This window comes from Patagioenas fasciata, chromosome 4 (genome assembly GCF_037038585.1).
Source record: "Patagioenas fasciata isolate bPatFas1 chromosome 4, bPatFas1.hap1, whole genome shotgun sequence".
NCBI lineage: Eukaryota > Metazoa > Chordata > Aves > Columbiformes > Columbidae > Patagioenas > Patagioenas fasciata.
The window spans coordinates 54,583,721-54,605,673 of NC_092523.1; the positions used below are offsets into that span (position 1 = coordinate 54,583,721).

General features: G+C 40.4%; 1 protein-coding gene across 4 annotated transcripts in view; it reads right to left on the reverse strand.

Moving 5' to 3' along the window:
- ANKRD17 (ankyrin repeat domain 17) overlaps nt 1–21,945 on the reverse strand; it is a 94,655-nt gene extending 72,710 nt beyond the window's left edge. For 3 of the 4 annotated variants that reach the window (XM_065837365.2, XM_065837366.2, XM_065837364.2), the window contains exon 1: nt 21,283–21,945. In XM_065837365.2, coding sequence (XP_065693437.2) covers nt 21,283–21,633 — 351 coding nt within the window. In that variant the 5' untranslated portion in view covers nt 21,634–21,945. The remainder of the gene's footprint in view (nt 1–21,282) is intronic. The other variant, XM_071807900.1, reaches the window with a different exon arrangement.
- Nucleotides 21,946–21,953: the final 8 nt, after the last annotated feature.

A 21,953-nucleotide genomic window follows, 5' to 3' on the forward strand; every position in this document is an offset into this window, starting at 1 on the left:
TCCGCTCCCCCCGCCCCAGGGAGCGCCCCGCCGGCAGCCCCCAGGGAGCGCCTCCGCCTTCTGCTTGGGTCTTCCAAAGTGCACCTGAGTATTTAAAAAAATAAAACCCAAAAGAACGAATAAGGAAAAAACCCTAATGAAACCAGCTTCCCGGTAGGTTTTTAATAATGCATTTCACCACCCTTCCCTAGTCATTAATTCAGTGATTAATGCTTCTCCTGATCTACCCCCTCTGCCACCCACAGGTCCAGCACAACGGGCCTGCCCAAAGCCCCTTGACTCACAAACACACAGAAGGAACAGCTTTTAAGTGTTGCAGAGGTCTCAAACGACTCACCCAAGTGGCCACCAAAACTGAGAGCGCAGTCTCACCCAGCTGCCTCCATGAGGTAGATCTCCCAGCTGGAGCTCCACAATGTCTCCTCCTGGTACACAGGCCTGATGCCAGTCTTGTTACGCTGAGAGGGTCTGACAGACCATTTGGGTACACATCAGCATTGCTGGAGCCACTTTACATATTCATTCTGACTCAATGAAGTTCACAAATCCACTTTGGGTGGTGTTCCTTGAGTCTATTTACTGCCATCCTATTCTAACCACTCTTGATAACAAAACAAACCCCTCAAACCTGTTCAAGAATACCAGCTCTTAGATTAAGCTGATCAATGGCATGGCTCACATTTTTTCTGTGCTATGATCTGGCTAACCACTACAGCAAAACCTCCTAAATCAACTAACCCATCCTCAGTGCAGCACTATCAACTATTTTACTGCATTTCCAACCACCCCATCCTATTCTCCTCTACCGCTTGAGGGCAATGCAAGGTGGCCAAGGATTCTAGAAACAACCTGCAACTCCAATAATAAACAGTCAAGTCACCATTGAACAGAAAAATGAATCCCTTTCAGGTAACATTATGAACATTACATCATGGGGACTACTAGGATCTAACAAGCCAGCTCCACCCAAGTGAACTGGTAGTCAGTTAAGAAAGGTTACCCACACACCACTCCAAACAACAGCTCCAAGCCTCACCTCATTGCAGAGCCTCAGAGACAGTGACATCTCTGGGCTTCAGAAACAGGCCTGCGCCCTAGTAAAGACCATCCTCATGGAAGGTATGACAGGAAAGTGACAGCAGACAGGTCAGCCAGGATCCCCACTCCCTTGTTCCTCAGGCTTCACTACAACTGTGGTCCTTCCCAAGCATCACCAGCTTTAATCCCAAGGTATTGACCACATGAAATAACATCTCCATGAGGTGGTTTCAAGAACCATCATCATCTCCACACTCATCTGCTTCACTCAAAACATCAAGTGGTAGCTCCTTAAAACACTAGGTGAGAGTGATAGCCATTCTGCATATAGCAGGTCAAAATCATTGACCAATCTTACCTGCAGCTCTCAAAATATTTAATTTTCAGTTAAAAAAATACAGCATAATAAATCTTGTCAACCCTGCAAAATTTTTCTCCCTCATGAGCTCATTTTAGCAGAGCATAAATGGGTCTAGTGGCCAAGGAAATTAAATTCACATTTTGACTTGAAGAAATGCTAGTAGTAATTTTTATTTTAATCATTTTTTTTTTTTGAAAAAAAAAGTGTTCTAATTGGACGAATACTTTCTCAACAGCAAGAATGTTCTTAGCAGGTTTTTGTTGGCTGACCAGATCAACTACTAACATCTCAAAGAGAATTTATAGTTTATCAGCCTAGATTTCAGGTATAGCTATGTCCTACTGCTAAAAAATTCTGTTCTCTAACAGGAAATTAAAAAAATGGGAAATACAACCTACTCACTTACCAAAAAGTCCCCAGTTTTACACAAAATCTACACTTGCCCACATGGTCCGTGAACATTGCCACTTTAGGAAACACCTCAGATTTTACACTGTTTTACTAGAATTAATTCAAGGAGCATCTCCTCTATGGGTTCTTTGTTTTTGACATTAACTTGTCTTGAGCCTGTTTTCAGAACTTATGTCCTACATAATTAACATCACAGAATAATTTTTATGCCATTCATCAAATACCTTACTGAACTCTTGCTTGCATTTTGCCTGTCCAGCTGGTCAGGTTTTCTTTCAGAGGAACTATACTGGACAAGTTAACTGATAAATCCAGCCATTACTATTTTATCTGCTATTCAGCCAGCTGTTGGCTTTAAAAAAAAAAATTCTAAACAAACACACAAACACACACACATACAAAAATAGCTAATGACTTATCCTTGCCAGAGGTTACCTCCAAGGAGAAGAAAATTGCCAACCTTTACAGCAGACATCAATTCACTCAGGTTTGTTTTAACAATGGTACTTTATGCAGGATCACTTCCAGTAGTGCCTTCCTGACTTCCCATCAAACTTTAAGGGGCACATCTACCTATGAAAGTGAAGGCTCAGCAATCTTGCATTACAAAGTCAAGAAGATTCACAGAAGACTTAGCTGCCTTGAGGGAAATGAATCATACAACTACATATCACAGTCTACTTTCCATAGGAAACTGTTTTCCATGCAAGGAATCACAGGACAAAATTCCATGGTTCCTTTCAATAACTGCTTTTAGGTCAGCATTTGTAACACCCTTAGCAGCCCCTTGCAATGGATCCTGTGTACATACAGCCTAGCAATTATACACAAATGTCAGTTTTTCAAGTATCAGAAAGAATTAACAAATACCTTCTATCACAGAAAATGCAGAAAACAGATAACTCAGCACTAAGACACTTTACATACAACAACACTGAAAACATTTTCAAATGTAATGACAGCATAACACAGCATACTAGGTTTGCATGGCAAACTCAATTTTTACAGAACAAATGAAAGATGAGGAGACAAGCTCACCTCAAAAGCTAAACCACTTCCAGTTCCACTTGGAAGATGGCAGAGAGTTCTGTCTGCAACAACATAAATTAACTTACAAAACCATAACCAAAAGTTCAGAGCTTCTCAAGTTGTGTTAACACCATCAGAAACACCACAAGTAGTCAGGTTCTACATGTGAGCAATGAGGGCAAACCTAAACCAGCTAAATATTCCACTGAAAGCAAGTCACACTCAACATCTGTGTTTTAGTCACACTAAAAATCCTGATACTTAAATCCTGTTTGTGTTCCTGTTTCCTCACCTCCTCCTCTCTCCTGGCTGACCTTCATCTGCAGCCCCCTGGTTCAGGCTAAGGAAGAACCATTCATTTGCCACATAGCATCCACCGCTTCACTTAGTAATTAAAAACTATTTGTAGCATGGAATACCAAATTCCAAAAAGCCCATTCCCAAGTTCAGTAAAACAAAGACTTTAATGCAGGCTTCCATTCCTGCAAGAAAAGTATCAGCAGGGGGGGAGAAAAACAAACACCCAAAACATGAACAATAAACCCTCAACTAAACACAAAACCAACAAAAACCCTATTTAGATGTCCACAATTACTTTCTCTTGTATTTCTACTGTGTTATTTTGGGTCTTCAACACAGATACGTAAGTATATTTTCAAGTTTTGCAAAAAGTGACCACAAATCTTTTTTTTTTAACTTGCTTTCAAGCCCAGCTCTATGAATTGCTTTAATTAGCCTTTTTTAGGGAAAAAAAAAGTTATTCGCAGAAACATCTCAGCTTCTATTTGAAAGCTTATTACCTTTATTTTGCATTACTATGAAGGGCATGATCTAGTCAGCATTCTCATCTATTACTATCCAGTACTAAATAGCTGCCTTTTCTTCTGAACACGTGGTACCTTGAAACAAAGCAGGTGTCCAAGGCATGCACATCCATGTTTTTTTACTATCGTCCCTTACATTCTGCAAGCCTGAACCACAGAAAAGCCCTTATGTTCCACACACATAAGGCAGGAGAGGTACAGCTTGAAGAGACAAACTTAGCACAGTACTGCTTAAAAACAGGGGGGGGGGAAAGCCCTATTTCACAATACACTGAAGTGTGTTAGACCAAAGAGAATCCTGAAATAGTACTGAAAGACAAAGCCAGGGACAAGTATTAATCAAGTTTGGTTTACTCTATGCTATGATCCCGATACAGCACTTGTAACTAAAGCTTAGTGAAAACTGTACAATTTGACCAAAGAATAAAAGCATCCACTAGAACACAATTGTTCATGCAGGATAAAGTACATAAATGCTCAAGACCTAGCAGACTTTTTTTTAATTCCTAGTTCAATCTTCTAGTATATTCACAGGCCAGCACTAAACTTGAAATAGCATCACTCAGATTATATCACCCTGAATCACCAGCATTTTGAAAACTGATCCGAGAGAGATTCTGGCACTCAGAAATGTAAGCATTTAAACAATTGATCAGACTATTCCCACACTTATATCACAAAAGCACATTGTTATCTATTTACAGCTGATCAAGCAGTACTGGTCACCAACTGTCCCAAAGCATATAAACACACTTTTTGTGTGCTTTCAGAGTCACAGAGCTCAGTGTCAAGGTTGGGTTGTTTAAACTGTGTCCACCACAGATGCTAACACCTTATTCAGCAGAACCATGAGGTGCATTAATTACTAAAAAACCCCAAATCATTTTGAGAAGGCAACAGAGTTTAAAATAGCCCTCAAATACAGTATAAAGTATAATTCAGTTATGGCCCTCAGCATGACCTTCCCAAGTATTTCTCTTTCCAGCAGTAAGTAGACAGTCCTAAAAAGATGACCTCAGATAGAATCAGTTAAGTTGCCCAGACCATTCAGAGCAAAAAGCAGGGTGGGTTTCCAACAGAAATTTTGTGACATCCCCATTTTCCACTAAGTGTAGAGCACCAAGATGCAAAAAACCCACTATTGTCACATGAAATACCTTGTAAACTGAAGCACCTATTGCAAACAAAATACATTTGAAAATGTTGAATATGACATGATACACTTGCAGAAAGAAGACTTAGTTCACATGGATTAGAAATCCCCATGACATAAGGAAACAGTCTACGTAAGGGAAAACCCCATTATTAAAACTTCTCAAATGAGCGAGTTTCCTCTTCTAACACAAAACAAAAATACGTGAGACACATACACAGTTGTTTATATGCTAGAGAAGCATTCAATGGCACAACTATCATTCGGATAGCTCTTCCAAGGCTGCTTCAAACTTGTGTTTGAAGGATTATGTGGACAAGAAGAACATCCAAGTCAACAGCAGGAAAACAGTAAATATGGCGATACAATACAGAGAACTCAACCTTTTATAGCTTCTGTCCCAAGCTTCATCACTGGTAGCCGAAGAGCACTTCAATTACTGCTTAAGGGGAGAGCAAAAAACACCTGTGTAGGACAAGAAATCACCTACAGAGTAACCAACAAAATGAACCCAATGTCTTCACAAGTCATTGCACTCCAAAGGGATGATTTTTTTTTTTTTTTTTGGTAGCCTGGACTTACTTTATTCTGTCTTAGAGGCTGCAAAAGTAGATCAAAGTAGCATGTAAGATCAACCAACCTTATCAAAATCTAGGAGCATGTGCCTCCCAAAAACCTATCACAGTGGTGCCTGCTGAAAGGGGAGACCTCATTGCTGTCGATGACTACCTGAAAGGAGGCTGTAGCACGGAGGGTGCTGGTCTCTTCTCCCAAGTAGCAAGTGATAGGAGAAGAGGAAATGGCCTCAAGTTGCACCCGGGGAGGTTTTGATTGGATATAGGAAAAAATTCTTAACGGAAAGGCATGCCAGGCATTGGAACGGGCTGCCCAGGGAAGTGGTGGAGTCACCATCACTGGAGGTGTTTAAAAGGCATTTAGACAGGGTTCTTAGAGACATGGTTTAGTGCTAGTTAGGTTAGGTTATAGTTGGACTCAACGATCCTGAGGGTCTCTTCCAACTGATATGATTCTATGATTCTTTTCTATATTAAATAATACAATGCAGTCACTGTAATCATCTTCAAAATACCACAAGAAGAGGGGAAAAAAAGGCAAGAAACCTAACTTATCTGGAGACATAACTAACGTGTAAACAACTCAAAATAACACACAATTATACACCACCTACTGGTGGATCTCCTTCTCCTCCTGCTAATACTAGCCTTAAGACTTGTGTTTGGTCCATTTCTTCACTTTTTAGAGATGAGACTCCTACCCACATTCATTTTGCTGGACGTAGCCAAGGTCTTCCAATCTGCTCTGAGAGTAAAAATAGAAGTTTTTTCAAAACCCGCTAAGTCAGAATTGAATATTTCCCCAAACAGGGTACATACTCCCCCAGATAAGCTCAATGCCTCAAAATTCCACTAATATTTATCCACCTTCATTTGGAACCATATCCTTGTCTGTGCACACACCTTTCACCACTCTAATAGCTAGTTCAGATAACCACTAAGACACTAAGCATGTTCTTCACTCTGCTACTTCTGATATCAATTTACTTTTAATTTAAAATATTTTAAACTATAAAAGCATGACCTCTACTCAGTAGTATTTTATAGTCATATTTTTGTGCATTTTCTAAGGTTCCTCATTTATATGTCAATATTAAAAAAATGCTTTAAACATATTGTTGCCATTTGTCTCTCCAGACAGATTCATCAAACTCCTTACTCTTGATCCTCAGTCGTAAGTGATTACATAAAATCAAGTCAGTCTCAAGCCAAACCTCAGGAACCTCAGGAAGTCATGACCATCATGTGCTTTTACTATTTCACATAGGATCTTGTTTTCCTTTACCTCACTTCTTCCAGTTATCACATCTTCACAGTTGTCAGGCAGACTGTATTTCCAACATCCTTCAGGTAGTTGCTTCAGTGAATTTAAAACTAATGAGATCTACTCTATTACTTTATGTTTTATTGTTGTGAGAGGTAAATTTAACCTGATAAAACCTACTGGTTTTAATACACACTATTAGTTTAATTTATCTTTATTCTCTTATTTATAATTTGGGGGGGGGGGGGCGTGAGGGGGGTGGTGTGTGTGTGAGCATTTCAAACTTTTTTGCCAAAAACTGCAGTGAAGCACTGAGTTTTACAATCAAAAGATTATTCTTTCTGCCTATCCTTACTATCATATCACCCTTGTTTCAGCTGTTGCCTCCTCCCAGATAAGCAAACCTTTCTATAAAGAATTTGATGTTTTTCTTCTGAAACAACTATGTAACAACTTTCTTGACTGTCCAAGGCTCCCACAGAAAAAATAAGCTTTCTCCCAAGACATATTTTTATTTCTGTCCAGCATATTCTTTACCTTGCCTACCAAGGCATTTGAGACTCTCCTGTTTCCTGTTCATTAAATTTTACTCATTTTGCTAAGCATATAGAGCTGGACAGCATGAAATTGTATTCTTCAAGAGGCCTTAATGTGGTACTCCTGAGACCTAGGTTTCCCACAGCCCCAAGTAAACTAGTATCTTTGAAAGGTCTCTGTACTATACTGCCTATAAAGGTACCAAGATAAACACATCGGGAGCTTTGTACGTCAATTTAGAAGACTACAAAAAAAACCATAAGGTATTAAGACTGACTGTTGACAGACTTGGATGTTCATAACCTGTCTGATGGGATAAAGCTGCCCGACTTCCTTCACACACTCCTCCTCAGATCTGCTCCTCCTTAACAGAAGCACTATTCTAGCGAAATCTACTTGGCAACCTGCACGCACAATCAGTTTCTGGTACTATCAGGGAAGATGATGACTCCACATCCAGAGAGAACCCTTTTCAAATAGCTATTTTCTCCTCCCAGTAGTAGTCGAGCGATTTTGGCATTCACACTGCAGTACTATTTCAAAGATTTCTCATTCAAGGGTCAGTAAAAAAAAAGGCAGTCACTCGCACAACTGAAAAAAAGTTGGCAACATAATGCCAGGAAGGATCAGGAAACTATACAGATTCACCAAAACCAGCTGCAAGCTCAAAGCAAAAGCATTCAGCTTACAACACTTTTTCCAGGAACTCTCAAAAAAGGGATGTCAAAAACTAGCTTTATCTAAAGTGAGATTGCAACACTCAAGTCAAGACTCACAAGTTAATAGTCTTAAATTCTATTAGCAGCCTCTTGTCCTCACACCATCCATCTCTAAACAGAAGGCCATGGCACAACATAAAAATATTTCTGAAATGAGTCTTCATCTATGCATAAATGAAACCAACACCTAAACAGAGTTTTGTAGTCTAGTAAGCAGCATGCTGGCAGAGTAACAGAAACCCTTCTAATCAGCTAAGAGCCTTCCCCCCCCAGCCTTATTATTTTGGATTTCAATTCTCTAAGGCAAACCTAAACATGGAAGAAGGAGATAAGAAAATATCTTTATACATACATAGCACTGCCCTTAAGATGGACTAAACTAGAATATCATTAAAAAACAAGTGGGGCAAGAAATATTCCTGCAGATTCATCTCCTTATTTATCCAGTGCATTTTCTATCTAATTATTAGAGAAGTCCCTACAATTTCCTTAAGGGGGAACTGCCCATGCAAATTCAAATAAAACTGACACAAAGCTACAGAAGTGGGACAAACTTACACAGCATTAACTAAGCATTTAAAAAGTGTTTTCCATTTGAAGTGTAAAATTATTGGCACAATTTTTTATCTAAGAGGAGCTTCCTATAAGAAATTCCTTTCAGTTCTTCACTTCAAGTAGTCCATTTTTTCAGTAGGTAATACAATGTTCCAAGCCTTTAGTCCAAGAACTTCCAATGCACTGAAGAAATCTGGCTTTGGGCTAAACACATGTAAGACAGCAAACACATTCAGCAAAGACAGCCATTTGGGACAGGGAGGATCTTTCTTCAAATCAAGTAAAATATATTCCTTTCTCACTTCACATGTGAAATAGTGGTGACAGGAATGTGATGTATAATGTAAGCAGTATTTGTATGGCCTCTAAACAGAATAAAAATTTCTCACATGTGGCAGTCACGTACAGTTCAACAACATCCCTACTAGCACTTCTTGAATTCTAAGCTAGGTACTAATGCAAGAAATCTTTACATTAGCATGTGAAAATTTGTGTACAATGTCAAAACCATCCTCTTTGAACACATGATATATCTGGACACTCTTTGGTATACAAGTAGGAGAACACAGCTACTTCAGGCAAAGTTGTTCTTTATTTTCACCTGGTTAATATTGGTAAGCAAGGTCCAAAATATAGAGGTTCTCTCTTATACCTGCTCTAACATGATCTATTTTTATAATCTTAGCTAGGCACTCACAGAACACATCGAACAAATTATACTGTAAGACTCCATAACCATAAAAAGGACTGAATGCAACATGCAAGCAGTCAGTTCCTTATTTCCAGTTCTTCAATTGTGAAAACACATTGGAACTTGTCTGATGTTTTAAATCTAAGCACTTTCTACAGTCAACAGCTGTAAGCCACTGGAAGTTCCTGAGTAGTTCAAGTGCAACTACATTCCCCACATGGAGTTACAAAGCCTTGAACCAGAATAAGTCACTTTCTAGATCAAAGTCTCCTCCCCGTTTTTAAGTGGCTAAAACCATCATTTTCTTCTATGCATAATAACCTAACCAAAAGAACATTGCTATAAAGTAACTCTATGTCAAATTTTAATCCAGAATCTGCTGTATCAAGATGCTCCTCTCCATTCTCCCAGCTGTAAAACAGACAGTTGTTTTAACAGCTCTGCTTTCAGGTGGGCTGTTCATAATGAATTTGGACTTGGTTCACATCAGATTGAGAACTATGCTAACGTCATGGAAACAAGTTTTCTTTTACAAAGCTCCCAATAATCAGTTACTTTGCTGGCATCTTCAAGTTCATGGACTAAATTCACCAAAATACCTACTCCATTAATTGACAGTAATACCAAACCTAGAATATAACCAGTTGTTAGAAAAGTCTGAAGGAGAAATATATCAACTGAATAAAAACAATGAGAGACTTCTGTGTTCACTATATTATTTAAATATGATTGTTCACTTCTTGTTTCATCTGAAGCTACTTGGAAGATCAACACAGACGGCAGACTGCACAGTGGAATACACAGCATTTACTGAACACAGTAAACACAGAGGACTGCACAGCATAGCTTAACCAGCTGCTAGCTTGAAATACCTCTAGGTCAACAGTGCTTGTTCATTGGAGTTCAATACCTCCTGTTCCCCATCTCTGCTGAGTCTTCAGAAATAAAATCAGAGATTCAGTTCATCTTAGATTATCAGAATATTTAAGAAATCACAAACATCTGCCCTCCTCAATTCAAGATACACTTGTAGTAAGAGCCTGATTTTAGCTGAAAACTAACCATAAAGGTTTTCAAGAGTCCAAAACCAAAGAGTCTTTGGCAGTCTTCAGCAGCACAGCTAGACAACACTCACCACCCTGACTGCTGAGGATGAGTTCCCCTTTCAATCCAACACACATACACCACCTCCCATAGCAGAACCTCTCCTCCACTGCTTGTATTTAAATTTTAGCATACACACAGAGCATAAAGGCAGTATTCTACTAAGACAAAATCTTAAAAATATGCTTTGGAAGTTCAAAAAAAGTTAAGAAAAATAATTTTAATATGTCCCAGACTGTGTACACAATATTTTGTTACCACATACATTGCTGAAGTTACTCCCATTAATAAGTATTCCAATGAGTTGGAAAGACTGCATACTTTGTAATATCCATCTCAGAATACCAATGAAAGCCACCACCAAAGACATCTGCCTGTCTTAAAAACATTTTGGTGATTTTTTAATACATAAAAATAGGGGCTATTTACATTAAGTCCATTGAGAAAACTACTACTAAGCTTATTTCAAGCCTATTTCACACCAGCAAGTCATAACTAGGTAGTACTACTTCAGAGCTTCTTCAATACCAGTAATGTACATGAAATTAATCAAGATAATCTGCAAGTTAATCAAGGCTTTGGTCATTCACTGACATAACTAAGCAATGCTGGGAGAGAACAGCACACAATAGTTTCAAACCAGAGAAGGAATTAGCATCTATATCAAGACATATAACAAACGTTGTGCTTGGCAGAGTTGTTTCATCAATGCTTGGCTGAAGACAACCCATAGATTGTCCCATAAAAGTGAACAAGGCATGTCCTGACCTGATATAACACCTCGGTTCCAGACTGAAAAACTAACCAAACAAAAAAACTCCACACAGCTCTTTTCCTTTACCCCTTGGTACCCGCTTCCCTACCTTCCAGACAGATCACAGGCCGGTGACCCACTCCAAAGATAGCTGGCAAAACACAAGCAGTGTAAATGCACAGCTGGGAATAGCTCAAAGGAAGAGATGCCCCTCTCTTAACAGAGCTAGGTTCAGAGATCAACTAATTATGCCATCCTGTATCCTGAATATCTTTGCAGAATCCAACTTCAGGGCACTTACTAGCACATCTCTGAAAACCCACCTCGATTCAAAGATGCAAATAAATTTACAATGATTTTACACAGAAGTTCTTGTAGAAGCACAAATATTTCCCATGCACATGGGCTTCAGCAAAACCCTTTTGAAAGTTTAGCACATGTAGTTTGCCACTGTATTTATCACCAAGGAGATCCTTCATCAAGCTGACGCTTCACAAAAATACCAGCATGCTGTTATGCCAACTTTCACTTCTGTTAGTGACTGAGATGGGCAGAAGGCAGATGTTCAACTGTCTAGTGGTCTGTTAATATGGGAAGAGCTCTTTTTCTTTCAACTAGCTTGGTTATTTCTATTACAATTACCATACCAATGACAACCATGTTTTGTGACAATTTCATGCTAGACGGCATACTATGTGACTCCTTTGCTGCACTGCACTAAGTGACACAAAAGCAGTGATGGTGATACTTAAAAGTATGGCAACATTTTAGGAAAATACTGCTTTGTTCCTCTTTCTCCTATCCTCAATACACTGCTTTCAAGAACCTTAACAAATACCAGAGACAAAAAAAAAGAGTCAAGGCTGATTTGATGTCAAGAAGCTTTCAAATTTTAAAACTGCATGTAAAAAATTTCTACGCAATTTATCTTTCCAAGACTGTACGAGGTGTTTTTAAACAGAATATCCAAAGGAACCATCAAGAGGACCAGCTATCCCTTTCACACAAAAATTCTCACAGATACGTAGTATTTGTAAAAATTTGGGTCCTCAAAGATGACACAAGTATTTCTTTGACAAGCATTTAAATGAATAGCTCCTGGCTCTTCCCTCTGTCAGCACAAGCTCTTGTGTGACTGTCTGACAAACTGGATCAAGGAACTGATTGAGTGTAAACATGTTTTTTCTGTTGCTGAGCTTTTTCCAACAAGAATTTTTCCCAAGTGGCTGGGAGGAGCAATGAAAGGGGTTTTTTTTGTTGTTGTTTTGGGTTTTTTTGTTGGTTGGTTGGGTTTTTTTTCGTTGTTGTTGTTTTGTTTTTGTTTGTTGTGGGGTTTTTTTGGGGGGGAGGGAGGGGCAGTGCAGCAGTGTGTTGACTGCAACATACCCAGAAGCATGATTCCTCCGACTTCAGTGAGATTAGTATGCACGCTGATACAAAGGCTGAACAACAAGCACTTCAGGAAAAAAAAAGCTAAGTCACATAATGAGTTTAAAAATTAAACTTCATTAAAGCATTGTTCACTGTTCTGTGGAGGAAAACAATTCACACCTGCAGAACAGCATAAAAAGGAAAATTCCACTGGCAAAAAATTTCAGGACAAGACTGAAACAAACACAGAGGAATACCTAAAGTTTTGAAACTGTAAAGCTCAGACACAAGAAAGCATGTGAGTCACCCAATACCTGCCAGACACAAATGTACTTAAGACCTCCAAATTCTCATTTTAAAAAGTATTTAGTTCTATTCTTGTGTGTGGAAAAAACTGGGAGGATAAAAATGACTTCTCTTATCTCTGAACCACTCCCTGCCTAAAGAGAGGTTTCAGATGTTCTCCTGCTGAGGCTATATTCCACAAAACAGTTCCTGCAAAGAAGGACAGATATACAGGCTTACAAACAATCACTGTGTTTTTACTAAGTGGAAACAAATCTGAGCCCAAACACAAAGTAGCCTCCCCAGCAGTAGAAAGAATCACAGAATGTCAGGGATTGGAAGGAACCTTGAAAGATCATCTAGCCCAATCCCCCTGCCAGAGCAGGAACACCTAGATGAGGTTACACAGGAAGGCGTCCAGGTGGGTTTTGAATGTCTCCAGAGAAGGAGACTCTACAACCCCCCTGGGCAGCCTGTTCCAGTGCTCTGTCACCCTCACTGAGAAAAAGTTTCTTCTCAAATTTAAGTGGAACCTCTTCTGCTCCAGTTTGAACCCATTACCCCTTGTCCTATCATTGGTTGTCACCGAGAAGAAGTCACATTACTTTGTGAAAGATACCTTTAATTTTAACCTAAAACAATGAATCCAGATGTTCAACTTCTTAACTATTTCAAGTTGAACTAGAGGAGAATGGAAGCCAAAACCCCAAACTGATACTCTAAATAGCAACATTTCATTATACTTCTTAATACTCCAAACTTCTTTCTAGTTCCACTTCTATCATCTGAACAGCTGCATATTTGGACACATTATCCATTCTTGATGATTAACACCACAGAGACCTAATTCAAGCTAAGATATTGTGGAAGGGCAGGAAAACTAGGGAAAAACCAAACAAACAAGGTTTTGTTTATTTCCTAGAATACACCATTATACTCCTAAGGCTTGAGGATTCAGCTAAAATACAGTACATCAAAGACCAGTAATTTGAATTTGTCAAAACCTGTTTTGACTAAGACAAACAAAATCATCATAATTACAATATTCAGCCTAAAAGAAAATATTGCAAGCACAAAGAAAGATATAATAAAGACATACTGGTTTAGTTTTTTTAAAGACATTGTTTCATTGCTGATTTTTTTTCAGCCTGGTATACAACTATTAGCTAACCACATATTACGGAAGACTTCCCCCCCCCCCCCCCCCAAATGACCTTACCCAAACTATTTGCTAGCATGAAGTCCTTCCCCCACCCATACACTTAGCATTCTTTCTTGAAAAATCAAGTCACTGACATGACAAAAACCCCACATAGCTACAGAAGCTCTACAGTTACAGCACATGTTTATGACACTATTTCAACTTAGTCACCTAAAATGCCATACCATTAAGAAACTTCAATCACATCATCTCAGGGGAAAAAAAAAAAAAAAAAAAAAAAAAATCACAAAGCCTACCAAGGCAGCTACCAATGCTGCCTCAAATGGTCTAATAGACTATAATCAAATTGCTGTATTTTTTTTTTTATTTAACTCAAAGTGAAAAGGTCTTGTTTATTTAACTTTGAAAACAAAGCCTTCTTACTGATCCTGGATATGCAGCATTGACTTTTTCAATTCTTAAATTCAATTTCCAAATCAGCCATATCCTAAACAAGCACAGTAGCTTTGTTTTTAAAATGCAGATAGAGGAAAAAACAAACATGCTCAATCCCATTTGCCTTCAAATCTGACAGATGAGGAAATTCTCTCATCTCCACTAAATCTTTTCCAGAAATTCCCTCATCTCCACTAAATCTTTTCCAGAAATATAATTATCTTTAAAGAATTAAATTTTTAACTTTGAATACGGGGTGTTTGGCTCCTGCCTGCACACAGAAGTTAGATTTATACGGACATTTCCTGAAGAAATATCTGAGGAAGTAAACAAATCCACACGGTACCACCAACACCCAACTCCACCTTCTGACATGGTCATTTTATGCAGGGGATCTCTTAAACCCATATATTCACTAATAACTTCAATTAAGTAGAGTAGACAAAAAAAACCCAAAACCACGAAACACACTTTTATTCTACAACATGCTAGGTCTAACCAGACATCATCCGCTAGCTCTACATACCTAGACTCTTGGTCATGCACATGTAGACACTAAATCTTGTTTAGCACCTCAGCCAGTAACAGTACACTCAATCTCCTAACTAGCATATGAATTCTATTAATGTACATCCTTAGATAAGAGGTCATATCATCTACAGGGTGATGCCAATAATGACTGAAAGATGGTTAGCAAGGAACGGCAAAGCCAGCCAAATCATTATTCCAGTATTCCAAGCTGATTTTGCTGGAATTCACTCTAGTGAAAAAGAAGGAAGGGATATTAAATATTTTGAGCTAATGCCTCCTGTGGTCAGCTACAGCAGATTTCACTGTTCTGAAATATGGTTGCAGGATTCACCGACCAACAGCCTTCTCAGCCCTGTTAAGTCAGGGATTTCTGAGAAATATCCTTTACATGTTTCCAGGCAATCTCTAATTCTACTCATCTTCAGATACAGCTAAACTCCTAACATTTATATTACATTATATAATACTTACTATATTCCTCACACAAGGTAAAACAAAAAAACTCACTTGAAGGACCTACTTAGTTAAAATATTTTCTCTAAGAGTGGGCTTTGTGTTGGGAGTACACAACATAGAGGTGAACCCCGCTGTGCCTTATCTGTTTTTCCAGTCATATCAGTTCAAATGATGTATGGTAAATATTGCTATGCCATGTTAAACATTGTACTAACTATATTGATGAGGAAAATTCCAAAATCATCTTAGGTCTTACACACGCTTGCTTTTTTCCCTAAAGGATTTTACTATTATTTCTTCTTTTGAAGGGAAGAAACAAAATGATACGGGGAAAAAAACTGTCAGACAAAAATAAAATAATTACAGCATAAACGAGTCAGAATATGAGACTGTGTGTAGCAGGATGTCACGCACTAAAAAGGCCAGAGCCCAACTAGTTGCGTGTTCTGTCTTGTATTTGAAGACACAAAGAGATAAAAGTAATGGTAGCACAGACCATGTATCATACAGTGGTCAAGCATAACTTACTGGCTCTTTAGCAGAAGCCAAAGGTCTTACTACAGGATTATAATTAGGACAGTTGGGATTAAAAAAACCAACAACTTATAAAATAACATCTTACATTAACACTTAAATTGTAAAAGACTTTAACAGCTTAAGTATTATAACCATTTGCCTGTGACATTCTTGAAATCACACCAGTAAGCCCATATTTTCAGATTAACACCTTATATGTGAAGCTAAAATAGTTAAGAGTACCTTCTTCTGCACAAAGAAATTTTCAAGGACCAGTAGTATATTGTTTTATTCATTTCATCTAATTTAGTTTAATTACTACTTCAAATGCAGCTGAAAAAAACCCTGAACTTTTATTTGCAGCAGCCACGAGGTCCAAGTAAAACCAAGAAGGCTTAAGAAACAGCCAAGAAGTCTCAAAAACATCTTTTGCATAAGGTAGCACTTTCAGGTATGGCTAACATTATTGAGGACTATGTTTAGGAAAGCTCATTTGCATGTCATATGAGAATCCAGTAACAAAATACACTAGTCAGAAAAAAATGACAGAAATAACATAAGGAAACACACACAAATCCAAGACTACTCTACATCTAATCATCACAAAACTCTTTGCTCAAGGAGAAAACTGAACCTACAAACTATTAAAACGGATATATTAGGAAAGGCAATTACAAACTCCACTGCCAGCAGCAAACATTCTGTAAATTTAACTACTTGAAATAAGCTTGTAAACAGATTATTATTATACAATTACACCTTTCCACGTGTAATAAGAGAAGTCCTAATGCACCCTACACATCAGATTTTTAAGTATCAACTTGCTACTAGGGCTTGCTCTTTTTTGCACTTGATCTTTATTGAATACAAATGTTGAACAAAATCTGTACCTACAAGAACACTATCAAGAAGCCTGCAATATGCATGGTTTTTTATTGGAGCTTGTTCAGAGGAACTGCTAAACCATGTTTTCACAAAAACCACCACAAAACAACAAAAAACACCACCACCAACAAAACACAAACAAAAAAATCCCACACAACAGAGAGCAAATAATAAAGTTCTCAAACAATAATAATGTTACCAAGCTCCATATTATATTTCAACTTTCATTCATCTGACATGCTCCTCCCAGCCCAAATTTTTTGGGGTGGGGTTTGTGTGGGTTTTTTGATTTGTCTCCTGAAAATCATTCTTTTAAGAGGCCTGGAAGTCTCAACCTTTGACTTGACCAAAGGCACAGTTTCCTTTGTATTTGTTTCACATATTTTTGTAGTAATAGTTATGATAAATTGGGCGTGGAAGGTAGACTGTACAAAGCCTCACTAAGAAGTAAAAGCATCTTCCCATGAGGGACGCAGTGAAAAGACAGGCCCAAAATACAGTCATCTTCAACAACACTCTTCACACAATTCTGATTAAGAACAGAGGTGCACTTTCATCTCAGTCTTAAGCATCTAAGATGTCACTGCCTGAATGCACAGACTCTGTGAGCTATCACCTGATCAAAGTGGCAGTGCAGTCCTATTTAACAATACAGCTCTTCAAACAGTTTATGAGACTACCTCTAGGAAAACAAAACAATTTTGCTTGTTGTACACAATCACTGATAAACTAAGGCCAGAATTCTGCCAGGAAGCATGCAAACTGGTATAGATCTTCTACTGTAATTTTTCTCTTACCTTAAGATCCTTCTTCCTGTGTGCTGAAAAGAGTTGCAATCCTTTTTATTATTGGGCAGTCAATGAAAAGACAATTTGCCATTTACAGACAATACTGGACTGTGCTACCTAGAGCGTTGTTTTTTGGCGAACAGTAATTTGCTGCAATTTCAAAAAGCAACCTTGAAGGTTGTCAAGAATATTGTAGCAGGAGTTCATTAAGTTGTTGGTATGAAATTTCAGTTTAGCTGAAATTAGTTTCAGTGCTTATGCTTCCACGCTGAGACCTAGTAGAGTTTAGAAACTGATCAAGATGAAAATATCTGATTACAACTTTTTATTCCATTCTATCAGCTCAGCAACAACTGAGCCACACTTATGGGTTTTTTGTGATTTACGGTCTTTCCAGGTTTTTAACTCCTTTGACTTGCTGCTGCTATACTCTCGAGTTTTAAAAGCTGTCTCATTAGTAGTCAAATCTAGAAGTACTTCACTTGAGACACTAAAGAACTCTTTATGTGTTAAGCACATAAACGGCAAAAAGTAGCCTAAGACAAACTGTCTTAAGTTTACAGAGATAATGAACTGAGCAACTGGGAGGCGTGCTGATTGTGGCTGGCACAGAGCTAATTTTCTTCAGAGTAGCTATTATGGGGCTATGTTTTGGATTTGGGCAAAAACACTGTGGATAATACAGAGATGTTTTTATTATTGCTGAGCAATGCTTACACAGTCAAGACCTCTTCTGCTTCTTACACCACCCCAGCAGTGAGAAGGCGGGAGGTGCACCAGAAGTTGGAAGGGGACATGACCAGTATAGCTGACCTCAACTGATCCAAGGGATATTCCACACGAGATGACATGATGGTCAGCAATAAAAGCTGGAGGAAGAAAGAGGAAGGGCAGGATACTCAAAGTTATGGCATCTGTCTTACCAAGTGACTGTTACTCACTGTGGAGCCCTGCTTTCCTGTAGATGGCTGAACACCTGCCTGTCCATGTGAAGTAGAGAATTAATTCCTTGCTTTGCTTGCATGCACAGCTTTTGTTTTACCTATTAAACTGTCTTTATCTCAATCCACAATTTTTTTCACTTTTACCCTTCTGATTCTCTCCCTCATTGCAATGGGGGGGGAGTCAGCAAGCAGCTCTGTTGAGGTTTAGTTACCATGACAGAGGCAACATCATCTTATGCTGTGTTTCCACAATAGTTTCCATTTACAGAAAAACAAAAAAAATGTTGTGTGTTTTTAATTTTGTGTGCCTTCCAGCTTGCCAGTGGTCAGAAGACCACAATCCAACTGCTGAAAGCTACACAGGCTATGCATATGTCAAGTTGGAATTAAAAAAAAAAATCCAAACAAATAAGAATTCCACAGCAGAAGCACAAACTAATTTTTTCTTAAGCTTTTAAAAGCCAAAACTAAACATCAGGTTGCTTTCAGATAAGGAAAACTCCCTTTCACTGAGAACACTCAGAACACATTTCCTTCCCAGGACCCACTGGGAACTACTTTGAAGTTAGCTCCTCCACACCATTAATCAGGCCATCCTCATGTTCACATTCCTGAAAACTGTGATTTCAGCTGTGCCTATTCCACTAAGCTGCATCAATTTATTCTGAAGTCAGTGGAAGACTAGAACAGTTTTTATGAGCAACCTGAATGATCAAGAAAAAGAATTATTATTAAATGAAGCAGATAGCATACATTTCACATATCCTGAACTTAATTAACAGTAACTTCTTTATCAACTAGTTAACCCCGCTTAATATGTAATTGCAGACCATCCAGACTAGGAAAGCATTCACTTGCTATAAGTAAGATAAAAACTGCAGGGAAGCTTCCAGATGCCAAAACTGCCTTCCCAACTATCGGTATCTAAACCACACATCATTCCATCAAAAACAAGTTCAGTGTTCTTCTGCCGCCCCATGACATTTTAATGATCAACTTTTTTTCATTCTGGATTTCTTAAAGCATATTAAATAGGTACCTACGGCTACATAAGGCACAGCACACAAGCCAAGGCTCACATTGCCTACAATTACACACATTCCTCAGCTGTCTCCATGTTTCTCATCATGCCATACACAATACCATTCGAAAGCTACCAGTATAAGGCACCATTTGGAAGAGTGGATATGGACAAGAAAATTAACCTGCACAAGATTTTGTCTAAAAGTTGCACTTTACACAAATTCTGTTGAAGGTTGCTGTCACATACAACTCACCTCAATGCTTAACTGTCAACTAACGCATCTGCTAAATCATTAAGAGGGCCTTCATCCCTTCACAACACACTGCCACAGCAAAACTCAACATACTCTGTTCGAGAGTAACAGAGCTCTTCAAGTATCTGCACGACTGCTATATGGCACAGTCCAAGACATACATGACCATGGCTGCCCATCTTACAAGTCCTACACTTCAAATACTTCCACCTAAATGATGGTATTCTCTTCCCTAAAAATAAATACTACAGAAACAAAACACCAGGCATAACTACTTGTTAATTGAGACATGCTCACTTTGTGCAATCCTTCTCACCAAAGTTAGATAAAACACTTCTTGCATCAACTGCAGCAGAAATAAAATGCAGAGTGCTTCTTAACTGTGGAAAAACCTGTCACCACCATAGCCCAGCCCTTTCCTAAACCTATCAGACTCTTCCTTCTCTTTCTTCCTGCTCTTTTTAATTTCTAATACAAAAGTAGATACACCACTTAAAAGCTGAACTGCTTAGAAATGAACTTAAAAGAAAAGCTTACAAGCTTGAAGTATACTTTTTTTAAGGACACTATTCAAAAAAGGCAGAATATTCAGCTTAGAAGGTTACAGAATTAAAACTATTTCAGCAAAGCAACTGTGTGACTATATATGCAAATAAGAAAAAGGGTTCAAGTCTCTATAGGCCTTTTCCAGCAATCCCTACCTGAAAAACCTAACATTAAATGAGAGCAAGTGAACAATGCTTCCTTCAACATTGCAATGAAACAGTACCATCAGGTTCAGAGAATGCATTGGGTGACAGCAAAATGCCCAGGACTCTAAGGCAGCATTGGCTTTAGCTGCAAATTCACCTGCTTTTATTCAAGATGATCTATTCCCATGATTCAGAGAGCAAACTGCTTTCTAGCAACACACCCAGAGCTCAGGCCTATCTCCAAAGCCTCAGTCCCGGTGTTCCAGGCTCATTCCCCATGGTCAAGCCCTCCTGCTCCCAGTTTTGCTCCCAATTAAAATATGGCACGTGTAGATACAAAATACAACTTTGACGGGCACCCTTCAGCACAGCCCAGCAAAAACTACACATGACTACAACCAGAGACAAGGCCATTGCCTACAGAGGCTCCTAGGGAGCCTCCAAGCCCCGGGGCAACCCCGAATCCCTTCCACAGCTCACCCCCCGCCCCCAGGACACAAGGTGAAGGCGGTGCAGGCGGGCACTGGCAACGGCTCCCGCCGCCTTTACCGAGCCGGGGGGCGGGTCACAGCCTCCCACCAGGCCCGGTTGGGCAGCGGCACCCCACCGTGCCCGGGTGCCTGCTTGCTGGTCCCGCCCCGCCACGAGGCCGCCCCAGGGCGGCGCGGTGCTGCCCCCTTCCTGCCTCTGCGGCAGATCCCCGCGGGAGGCGGGGGTGGAGGAGGCGGGAGCACGGAGGAATTATGAAACCGGATCAGTAGGGCAACCCCCAGGGCCGCCCCGCCACCCCTCGCCAGCACGGCCTCCCCTCCGCCCTTACACTCCCACCCAGCAGCCAGGCGGCGCAGCCCCCTCTCCGCAGCCTTCCCACGGCCCCCGGGAGATCCGTTCTCCCCATTCCCGGGGGCGCCCGTCCCCGCGGTACCTCAGAGACCTCCTCTTCTTCTTCTTCCTCCTCGTCTTCCTCCTCCTCCTCCTCCTCGCTGCCGTTGTTGCTGCTCTCGCTGCCGCCGCCGCCGCTCTCGCTGCTGCTGGCCGGCCGGCCCGCCCGCCCACTCCGCTTCGCCTTCGTCGGCACCTTCTTTCTCAGCAGCAGGTCGTACACCCTCACTAGCCCCCGAGGCGCCGCCGCCCCAGGCGGGCACGACGGCGGCGAGATGCCTGCGCCACCGTTCAGCCCCTCAGGGGGACCGGGCCCCGCCGTGGCACTCCCAGCGTCGCCGCCGTCACCACCTCCCTCCGCCGCCACCGCTGCCGCGCCGGCCGCCTTCTCCATGACCGCCGATCCGCCTCGCTCAGAGTCGGCGGTCCGGTCGGGAAACAGGATGAGGCACTCGGGGCCGCCGCCGCTGTCTCGGTCACCTCTAGCGCCGGGGCCGCGCCACCTCTCGCGATACTTGTCGTCGTCGCCGACGCCTTCAACAGCGACGGGCGCCTCTCGTGCTGCAACGGGCGCCTCTGCCTCGCGCCCGCCCCTCTCCGCGCCGCCACCCGGCTCGCGCGGCTTCAGCCCAGCGCTCTCTCGGTCTCCCACCCCGCCTTCCCCGACTCGCGCCCGCTCCAGCGCTGCTCCCTCCTGGCAGCGACCCCTTCCGT